General features: G+C 36.7%; 1 protein-coding gene across 15 annotated transcripts in view; it reads left to right on the forward strand.

The window, feature by feature from the left end:
* Positions 1 to 11,316, forward strand: part of Abi3bp (ABI family member 3 binding protein) — a 188,266-nt gene extending 176,950 nt beyond the window's left edge. For all 15 annotated transcript variants that reach the window (XM_070030358.1, XM_070030366.1, XM_070030367.1 and 12 more), the window contains 5 exons: positions 5,444 to 5,523; positions 6,475 to 6,504; positions 7,063 to 7,224; positions 8,391 to 8,513; positions 9,961 to 11,316. In XM_070030358.1, coding sequence (XP_069886459.1) covers positions 5,444 to 5,523; positions 6,475 to 6,504; positions 7,063 to 7,224; positions 8,391 to 8,513; positions 9,961 to 10,076 — 511 coding nt within the window. In that variant the 3' untranslated portion in view covers positions 10,077 to 11,316. The remainder of the gene's footprint in view (positions 1 to 5,443; positions 5,524 to 6,474; positions 6,505 to 7,062; positions 7,225 to 8,390; positions 8,514 to 9,960) is intronic.
* The last annotated feature ends 2 nt before the right edge of the window (positions 11,317 to 11,318 follow it).

An 11,318-nucleotide genomic window follows, 5' to 3' on the forward strand; every position in this document is an offset into this window, starting at 1 on the left:
GGAAAGATCCATTAGAGTATAACACACAGCTCATTCACGTAGCTGTTCAATCCTTTTTCTCTCTTCTTGTCTCCAACTTTTTTTTCCCCTTGCAACAGTATCTGGGAATGTTGTCTAGGCTGACCTCAAATTCATGATCCTCCTGACTTGGCTTCCTAAGAGTAGCTAGGATTCTCGAGGTATGCCACCCTACAGGCTCTCTCCCTGTTATGGCTTGTTTTGTGATCAGTATTTGCTCATCTCTGTCCTCTTGCTTCTTGCACGTATTCCCAAATCTGCACAAACAGTACTTGTAGCAGGTGTTAGGAAGGCATACTGTAATCTTTTTGTATCCTTGGAGATGAGCTCACGTACTCTGATTAACCATACTTCTTTTTCATCTTTTTGGGTAACCCTTATGCTATTTTGTTTGTGTGTGCTTTTCTTATTCCACATTTTTCTCCTTGTATCAGAAAGTTCCATCTGAATAGGGCTCAAATACTTCAAGATTATATTAGACAGTATATCATCTATTCAATCAATTCACGCCTATACATTTGTTCTATATTTGGGGTAAAAACACTGAGAAGGAAAATGTAGAAGAGAAGAACGAAGTGGGTAGACATGGAAGAAGGGTCTGCTCTATGGAGACCTGCAGGTTCCCCTTGAGGCTTACTCCTCTTATATGGTTAAGTAATCAGCCCGAGGTCTGCTCCTCCCAATGGATGGACATTCGTTTTTTTTTTGAATCACAAATCACATTTTTGATCTTCACTTTTCAGTGAACTGATATATTCTTATGCTAATTTTCATATTTGTTCTCAGACTATGATTTAAAACTCTTCCCTCTGCTTTATTATCCTTCTCCCTTAAGATAATGCTTCAGAGCTTTCTAAGCTCTTCAATGAAATCTTACCTTTTTTCCCCTTAGATAGTAAGGAAAAATTAGCCACAGAATTTTTAATCCTCCTAGTAATTGGCTATGTGTCTAGTACAATCAACTAAAATGCAAGTAAATTGACATCGAAGAATTCTGTTGAGTTCTTTGGCAAATTCAGTAACAGAGGGTTATTTTTTTTAATCCTGTAGCCATATAACACTAGGAAATATTTATAATTCCTGTGTACTAGGCCCCTTGATTTTACAAGCATTATCTCATTTAATCCCTCATGAAAACTCAATTATTTTTATATGCTTGTGAATTTAAAAAACACTCTCCATACAAATAGTATGATTACACTCATTTTTATGTACGTGGAAAAGCCTGGAAAGGTTAATTTTCTTGGTAAGTTGGGATGGCCACCTCATGGTAGAGATGTGTGAGAAGATTGCATCTGCTGGGGTCCACACCTAACCAGCATAGCATTCTGGGAGAGGGGTGTAATCCCTCTGGCTTATCTTCAATGAGGCCCAAAAGTTTAACTAGACTCATCATCTGGACTAAACTCCAGACATTCATTTTAAGAATTTTCTTAGTACATAGGGCTTCATTGTGGCATTTATAACATGTATAATGTAATTGGATCAAATCCTTCCCTCCCCCATTTTAGTGAATTTCACATAGGTATTTCTATCTTATTCATCCCATCCTCTCCTTCCTCTTACTGATTTCCTTGCCTCCCCAAACCCCTATTTTACAATCATGTCATATATTTTATGGGTCTAGATTCCAAGTATGAGTGAAAACACAGTATTTGTCTTTCTGAGCTTGGCTTATTTCCTTTAACATGATAATCTCCAGTTCCATTTTCCTGCAAATGACATAATTCCATCCTTCTTAGTGGTTCCAACCTATATATGTATCTAGTCATTGGTTGGTTGGCACCTAGGCTGGTTCCATGTCTTGCCTATTGTAAACAATGGTGTTATAAACATGGGTGTGCCAGTATCTCTCTTGTATATTGATTTATATTCCTTTGAATATATGTCCAAATGTGGTATGGCAGGATCATACGGTAGCTCTATTTTTAGTTTCTTGAGGAATTTCTATACTGATTTTTAAACTGGCTGGATTAACATTCCCACCAACATAGATAGGTTTCTTCCCCACCCCAACGCCCCACTCAGTCCTCACCAGCATTTGTTCCTTTGATGATTGCCATTCTGACTGGGTGAGACAGAATATCAGTGTTGGTTTGATTTGCACATCCTTTACAGCTAAGGACGTTGAGCATTTCCTGGTATGTTTAGTCATTTGTACTTCTGAGAACTGTTATTTATTAATTGGATTATTTTGGTGTTTTTTAACTCTATAAATTCTGAGTACATAGAGTATTTGTCCAATGAACTGCTTGATCAGATTTTTCTCTTGTTCTATGTGTTCTCTCTCAATTTTGGACATTTTGTTGATGTGTATTTAGTGCATTGTGGAGTGTGTGTGTGTGTGTGTGTGTGTGTGTGTGTGTGTGTGTGTGTGTGTGTGTGTGTGTGTGTGTGCTAGTACTTGGGCTTGAACTTAGCATCTCTTGCCTTGCTCAGTTTTCTTGCCCATGGCTCAGTGTCCTGAGTAGCTAGGGTTACAGGCAAGAGTCACCAGCTCCAAACACAATGTGAAGAAGCTTTAATTTGATGTCATTCTATTTGTCAATTGTTGCTCTTATTCACTGAGCATTGGGAATCTTATTCAGAAAGTTGTTGCCTATGCCCTATCTCTTCCAAAGTTTTCCCTTGGCTTTCATAGTAATTTCCATGTTTTGGGTCTTACATTAAGGTCTGTGATTCACTTTGAACTGATTTTAGTACAGGATGAGAAACAAGGATCCAATTTGTTTAGATCTTATAGCTTTTTTAAAAATCGCTTTTATCAGAAAGATGTACATGATTTTCACTATGGCTCACCCCTGCAAACTCAGGCTAGAGTTTAACCCCCAAATGAATTAGATAGAGTTATTTATAGGTAGAGCCTTTAGAACATAATCTGTATTAGATAGTTTATTAGGGTGGAGTCACCATGACTGACTACTAGCAGCTTTGTAAATAGGGCAGACAGACACACATACACACTGTGTCTCTTGCCATGTAATGCTCTATGCCCCCAGGACTCTGCCAGCAAGAAAATCATCACCAAATGTAGTCCTTAGACCTTATTCTTCCACAAGCAGCCTACCTCAAGTTTTGAAATAGTAACACAAAACAGACTAGTACAGCTTTAAAACTCAATACTACAAAAGTAGTTCTTTTCTATTATTAAATTGTTTCCCAAATGCAAACTTATGAATATTTGTGGCCATGCTGCAAATGGAACTGAAGTGTGAATAACTGAAAAGACATAGGATGATTCCAGCCATCAGATTTGGCACCTGCTTAGGCTGTTGGCAATGCTCCGGAATGCATGTGGAATGCAGTTCTACTTGACTCACCCTCCAGATGTCTGTGACTTTTCCCCTTTCCATTTTCAGTTCACCAGTTTGGTGAAGTTGTGTAGCTGTGCACACACAGGCAAGTGATGTTGATTTTCAAGTGTGAATCATTGACTTTAGTTTTTAGGCCATTTGCCTTAGGAAGAATCTAGTATCTAGAAAATATTCCATGGGAAACACCCCATGTATATGTGATTTAGATAAATAAGTGTTTTTATATCGGTGATTTCTTAGGATAAATTTCTTAGGGTGATGTAACATCTTAATTATCCAGTTTAGAAAATGCTTTCATTGGTATTCACTCATTAAATTTATGAAGATAAACACCCATTACACAAAGTTTTAAAGTTTGAAAAAGCAAAGACAATAAATGATAGTACAGTTGTGATCCATTGTTCTCAGTTAAACATTAGAATATCTCCTGGGGTCTGTATTTTCTATTTTTTAATGTATATGAAATAATTACTGCATTGGACATACATGATCCTTAAAAAGTGTTTTCCATTGTTACAGCACAGCAATGTCATCTTATACTAGATTTTAATTTAATTGACTCCTTGAACACCAAATAGTTGTGGATTTTGGTATCATCTACTCCAAATTAAGAACTCTCATTCTTCTTCTTTGCACTTCTTTGTGTTCTCACTTTTTCTAATTGCAAACTTCTCAAAGAATGTAAATAATTTATCTTTCAAAAACCTTGTACATGGGCTGGGAAGTTGGCTCAGTGGTAGAGCGCTTGCCTTGCATGCCTGAGGCCCTGGGTTCGATTCCCCAGCACCACATAAGCAAAAAAAAAAAACCTTGTACATGATAGAGTTCTAGCCTTGAGCTGAAGAGCTGAGGGACAGCACCCAGGCCCAGAGTTCAGGCCCCACAACTTACCAAAGACAAAAACAAAAAAAACCCTTGTACTGATCCCGTTCTTACACAAAACCACCAGATGACTTGAGCTTTATTATAATTTCAGTGGTTTTATTACTAAGTCTACTACTGAAAGGAATTCAATTTTAGCCATATAGTAAATTCCTCGATGAGTTTTTTGAGAATTTGTTCTGTTTATGAATTTTAGTAAAACTAGTCAGATACTAACAGTTTAATGAGTAGTTCTCAAGGATAGAAATAGTCAGGATCTGTCTTTTTTTGTTTTTTGTTCTTAACATACATAGTTAAACCAGCTGCTGACTGCTCATGACTGCAATCCTACTCAGCTGTTCAAGATGCTGCAATCTGAGGAGTACAGTCCAAAGCCGGCACAGGCAGAAAAGCCCGGTCGACTCTTGTCTCCAATTAACCAGCAAAAAAAGCTAGAAGAGGAGGTGTGGTTCAAGTGGTAGAGTGCCAGCCTTGAGCAAAAAAGGAACAGCCTCTGGTCCCAAGTTCAAGCCCCAGTACTAGCGCCCACACACATCACACTCACACATATACATATAGTTAAGGGCCTGGCCAGTATTAAACTGATGTATTGAGGGAGATTTGTTTCTATCGTTGTGTTAGTGCTCACAGGACATGCCCAGACTACTCTTCTGGCCTCTATAGCTTCCTGTGATCTACAACAGACCTGATACTCAGGATATACATCTAGTCTTGCAAAAAACTTTTTCATGAATGGCTATTCCCATAACTTAGTCTAGTTATTCTCAAATACCAGTGGCATTGGATCACTTCAGATTCCGCAGCAAAGTTGTGACAAGAAACTTCTACTGCTAACCCAGTCTGTGGTTCAGATATAGGTAGTTCAAATACCATACTGGAAAGCATTACCTAATACTCAGGGTTGTGCTGATTAGAAGTAAAGGAACTTTTCACTCAGCATCTGAAGGAGGCTCCTCGTTGCTGGAATTAGCTTGTGTCCACCACATACGTCTTTCCTATAGGTTGTCCATTACCATGTTATTTCTACAAATTTTGTACTTTGAAAAGATAACCATCCTTTAAAATTTTTTTCCTCATACACTAGATGTTTAGAAAGTAAAACGTGTTTCCCAAACACATGACCTCCTGTCATCGAGACCCAAGCAGAACCAGGCAGGATGACAAACAAGAGGATGTTGCTTCCCACTTCCTTCAGGAATATATTAAATGATCTTTATTTCTCCCCACAGTTATGAATTCCAAGTGAAGCCCAAAAACCCACTTGGTGAAGGCCCAGCCAGCAATACGGTGGCATTCAGTACAGAATCAGGTAACCACACCAGTAATTCCCAAACATAAGGGTATATACATGTAATGGAATACTGTGTTGCATAGGAAGCCAAACCCAGACTTGCTTGAATTAAGATGAAGAAAAAAAAAGACAAAAAAATCTAATTCATTAAGGTACCCTGATGGCCACTTTTCATTTATCCTGATGTTAAAAAAAACTTAGCAATAAAAATAACCTGTAGGTTTAATCTGTAGTGAAAAATCTAGTGAATAAATGCCTATCTGTATGCCTAAAGTATTAGTACATACATCAAAAAACGAAAATCATAGTAAGATTTTTGCAATTTTTTTCTTTAAATGTGAATAGGCTAAATAGCTTTATTCGCTTATTTATTTATTTATTTATTTATTTATTTATTTATTTATTTATTTATTTATTCATTTATTGTCAGTCATGGGGCTTGAACTCTGGGCCTGGGTGCTGTCCCTCATCTCTTCAGCTCAAGGATAGCACTCTACCACTTGAGCCACAGCACTGCTTCCATTTTTTGCAATTTTCTAGGCATTCCAAGTTCCAACACATTAGCACAATGTATCTGTATTTATAGATTGGTATTTGCAGAAGTGTTATACCAACACAAGTGAGCCATGCCCATGTAATTGTAACCCCTCTGTATAGTATTTTCACAATAAAAAAAAAGAGTGCCATCCTCGTGGCTCATCTACCATGAATTACTTTTATATGAAACAGAAGCTTTTGAAACTGAACAGCAGCCACCACTCATTCCTACTCAAACCACATTCAAGGTATAGTATAGAGTACCTGGCAGATTATGCAAGACCTACTTTGAACATATAATGAACTTCCAAATTCAATCTTTACCAAAACTGTACCATTTTGCAAGTAAGGTTTAATTGTATCTTTTTCATCATGCCTCAATATTAAGAGTTTACCTAAAGATCTAATGTCGTATTTGCTGTTTCTCCTCAGCTGATCCACGAGTGAGCGAGCCCATTTCTGGTAAGTAACCATGTCAGTGACTCAACTAAATAGGTACAGCAGTACTTGAGTAATGATTTCAAGTTTTTCAGCCTTCTTAGAAGACCAATCAGGTGAGAGTGTTTACCTAATACCCTGATAACATTGACAGCCTATGGTATTCTGAGGCAAATCGGTTATTTTGAGACTTGCTTTTCACTCAGGCAAGATCAAATTTTCTGATTAGTAAATTAAAGCCAAGATGTGCTGCTTTCACTTTTAATAACAAGTTACATTAAGTGGTAGGCTGACCAAAAGAACCCTAAATGTGCTTCCAGGACAGTCTACATTTAGCAAAGGCTGTTCCACACATAAGCATAACTGTTCTAAAAGGTTTACCTCGCTACTGACAGGAACTTAATTGGGGGGGGGGGGCGGTGGTATTTGCTCAAGACTATAGTATTTTTGGCTCAAATATTTGGCATTGGGTTTAAAAAAGCATCAGCAAGTTGGTAATGAACTTTGTGGCCTGTTTTTTTTGTAAACTGTGGAAACCTAACATATGATGCTGACCTCAAACCATGTGTTTCCCTTACACAGCAGGAAGAGATGCTATCTGGACTGAAAGGCCCTTTAATTCAGATTCTTATTCCGAATGTAAGGGCAAACAGTATGTCAAAAGGACATGGTATAAAAAATTTGTTGGAGTGCAGCTGTGCAACTCTCTCAGATACAAGATTTATTTGAGTGACTCCCTCACAGGTAAACGGGACTATCAGTTCTTTTTCAAGCCTTTGCCTTCCAGGAATGTTTTCCAGTATTTTAAAATCTAGATCTCATCTGAAATGGAGCTTTTTCTAAAAAGACTTTCAGACCTAAGGAGTGATTCAGGACCTTACACAAGTTTTCCTGAGTATAGTTCCTTAAACGGTTAACATCCTAGCAAAAAAAAAAGGACGTATTATTGAGAGTAAATAATGAAAATGCAATCTGAAACAGTGCCACCACAACACACTTGAATGTACAGACACTAGCATATTCAAGTTCAATTTTGCCACAGCCTCCAAAGGACTAAAAGCCTATTGGTAATGATTGTATCTAACAATACCCATCTAAGGAACCTGATCCCTAGAAGTGCTGTAAACCTTGCTCCAAACTGAAAATTTAGCATTTTTCTTCCATATTCATATAGAAAAAAATGTAAGGATGGCCCAGCACAGAAAGATGGATGTTTGTCCACTCATTTCAGTGAATATTTACAATATGCCAGGTACTAGGTTAGGTGCTGGTAACAAAAAACACATTCCTATTTCATAGTTAACTCCCTTCTCCACAGTAGGTAGAAACAAACAACATCAATCAAGTGATCCAAATCTATCATCTAAATATGAACTACATGTAGGCACTTTGAAGACAATTAGGGTAGTTTTAGGGAAGTTCTCTCTGAAAAGTTACCAACTGTGCTAAGAAAAAGGTTACGAGAAGCCACTACCCACAAAAGGTCTACAGACAAAGGATTCAGAGGTAGACAAAAAATAAGGGCAAAGGTCTGAGGTGAGACACCTTGACCAGTTCTGAGTATGGCTGAGATTTAGTAAAGGAGGACCATACAGACAAAACTAAACTCACGTAGAACGTTAAAATTGGTTTTATTGTCAGTATATGGGGAGACTGATAGAAGAATTTTCGCAGATTTATACTACCTGCGTTAAAAAAAAAAATCACTAATCTTTGAAATGAGAGTAGTAGTATTATAGGAGGGAAGGCACGCACAAATGCTAGGAAACTATTCCCTAGTTCTGTTGAGACACTAATGGCTTGAACTATGGCGTAAGAAAGAAAATGTACAAGGAAAGATGAAGTAATTTATTTCAGAACTGTTGTACACCAAAGCAAGCAGCATTTAATTTTAACTTCTGGTTCTTCAGGGAAATTTTACAACATAGGTGATCAAAGAGGCCATGGAGAGGATCACTGCCAATTTGTAGACTCATTTTTAGATGGCCGTACAGGACAGCAACTCACTTCTGACCAGTTACCCACTAAAGAAGGTATGCTTTTTAATCCTCCTTCCGCATAAAAGTCTTAGAAATTAACTTAGAAATCAAGTGAAAATAAGCCATCAACAAGAACTCTATAGAACGACTACTTCATATCTCACTAAAACTTTCTTAACTCATATTTAGAACCCAGGAAAATCACACACACACACACACACACACACACACACACACACACACACACACACACACACACACACACACTCTAATATTTGTAAAACTAGCTATAAAAAGTCAGTCTTTCTAGGAAATGCAAGAGGGGGGCTGAGGTCAAGGAGAGAGGGTAGACAAATGAAGAGAAGGGGGTAAGAATGCAGTCCAGAATTCACCGCAAAATTAAGAAAAGGGAAGAGGTGGGCTAAAAGGGGCTGGAAGGGGGTGACACTGATCAAGATGCATTGTATTGGTGGGCATCGGTGGCTCACGCCTGCAATCCTATCTACTCAGGAGATTTGAGGATCACGGTTCAAAGCCAGTCCGGGCAGGAAAGTCCATGAGACACTTATCTCCAATTAACCACTAGAAAAGCAGAAATGGTGCTGTGGTTCAAGTGATAGAGTGCTTGCTTTGAGCTGGAGAGCTCAGGGACAGTGACAAAAAAAAAAAGATGCATAGTATTCATAAACTGTTTAGTGAAATTTTACCTTCACTGTACAACTAAACTACTTAAAGATAGTAAGAAAAGTAATTTTTTTTAAAAATCAAGACTTTCCTAAACTTAAACCAATTATGCACAACCTTTATGGGTTTTGTTATCCTGAGCATACCTGCAGTTTTTTAAATTCTGGTAACATTTTTAAAGAAAAATGTATTATCACCATACATGAAAGGCATACTATTATTTCTAACTGTATACATGCAATTAAAATAAAACAATCTACTGAAAGAATAATCTCCATAATATTCAACACATCAGCACAAAGCTGCATGAGAACTGGAAAAATGGTGAAAATTGAATCCTTGTGTAGCAGTATAGAAGAGTAACTGTCCTGGTTACTCAGGAACACCAGAAGGTTCTTTAAGTACTACAATTATTTTACTAAGCTTGCTAATAACTTTTTTTTTTTCCTTTGGTGGTACTATGGTTTGAGCTCAGGGACTCACTTATTAGGCAGGTACTAAACACTCAGCCAGGCCTTTAGATTTTGTTCATGATCATTTAGAAAAAGCAATAAAAGACTCAGTAAGATCTGTGAAGACATTAGTGGACAAACTAGAACTGTTCCCAGACACTACCAAGCATCCTACCCTCATTTGCTAAGGGAATTGTTAGTAATTTTCCACATCCTAGGATTTGAAGTAGCTAGGAAAGACACCAATCTTTCTTCTTCATTAAGTTTTAAATAATTTGCTTCACTCACAGTAATCTTCACACATTCAGCAGTCAAGGCAAAAACTAATGTAGCAGCCATTAAAATTAACCTATTTCCCCTCTCAGGCTATTTCAGGGCAGTTCGACAAGAACCTGTCCAGTTTGGAGAAATAGGTGGGCACACCCAAATCAACTACGTCCAATGGTATGAATGTGGGACCACAATTCCTGGAAAATGGTAGATGCTACAATCATACTCCAAAGTACTTCTGATTCATTATTGGGAGTGGGAGGGGAATCATTGAAAATACTGTATTTGTTGGATTCATTCAAAGCTATTTTGTTTACTATGGATAAAACTGCAACCTAATTAATAGCAATATTAGATGTTTATTAGAAAAGATTGCTGAGAATATTTATCAGGTTTTATAAAATCAGTTTATGAAAGCAAGACATTGACACTATCAGAATAACATTTTTAGGGAAGCTGGCTCCCTATTCATGGTATTTTAAGAGATCATTTGTATATTATTTATCACATTGTTGTAATGTTTTTGAGATACTTTTATAACAAAATTAACATCAAGTTATATACTTAAAAATATTTACTTTTATTGATGTGTACACTTTTGTTGATGAGTTAATCTCATAAATCTCTTACTTTAACTTATTGGAGCAAATTATCTTCAGCATATACATCTGGTAGAAAAAGGTTCTAATGTTCACATATATTTAAATTCAACCATGTTCAGCTGTTGTTAAAAATATTGAAATTTAAATAACTATATATTCATGCTAATAGATTATTTCCATAAGCTCTCTGTATTATTGAAAAAAATGTATTTGAATCAGTAAAGTTTATTTCAGCTAAAACTGTTGAGGATTTGGTATACTTACTTTCAAAAGGCGTATTTTGGTTTTCCTCCTATAAATGTTCTAACGTCTAAAAATACTTTGTCAAACTATACCTTTAAGCAGTTGTCTTCATGTTAGTTTTTATTATGAAAGAATGTGAAGTCTGAACACGAAAAGATAATTCAGAATGAGATCTATACCATCTTACAAAATACCTGAGATATATTTATCCATTACTTAAAGTCTGTATGAATAAAGGTGTTTTTGTAATTCTACTCAACAGAGCTATAATAAAAACCAGATTAATTTTCATTTTGAAAAAAAGACATCCTTGGGGAGGTAGACATGATTATCCCGTTACCTTCTTTTTTGAAAGAACCTTTCCCTATGCTTACCTTTCAACGTGCCTCAGTCTTATCAGTGCTACAGGTTGTATTTTTCAAACAGGTATAAACTTTGCAATAAAGAAATGTGTTTTGGTTGTTTTTTTTAAGAATTGAGACTTTTATTTCTGACTGTTCAGCAGTATGAAAATATACCTTTATCTCCATAAGAAAAAAAATCACAAAGTCAGGACTAAATGGCACCATGTTTCTCTGAACAGAAATCTGCAAGTTAAAATGTTTTTA

This window comes from Dipodomys merriami, unplaced genomic scaffold (genome assembly GCF_024711535.1).
Source record: "Dipodomys merriami isolate MVZ:Mamm:240054 unplaced genomic scaffold, mDipMer1.0.p SCAF_2, whole genome shotgun sequence".
In the NCBI taxonomy this organism is placed as follows: Eukaryota; Metazoa; Chordata; class Mammalia; order Rodentia; family Heteromyidae; genus Dipodomys; species Dipodomys merriami.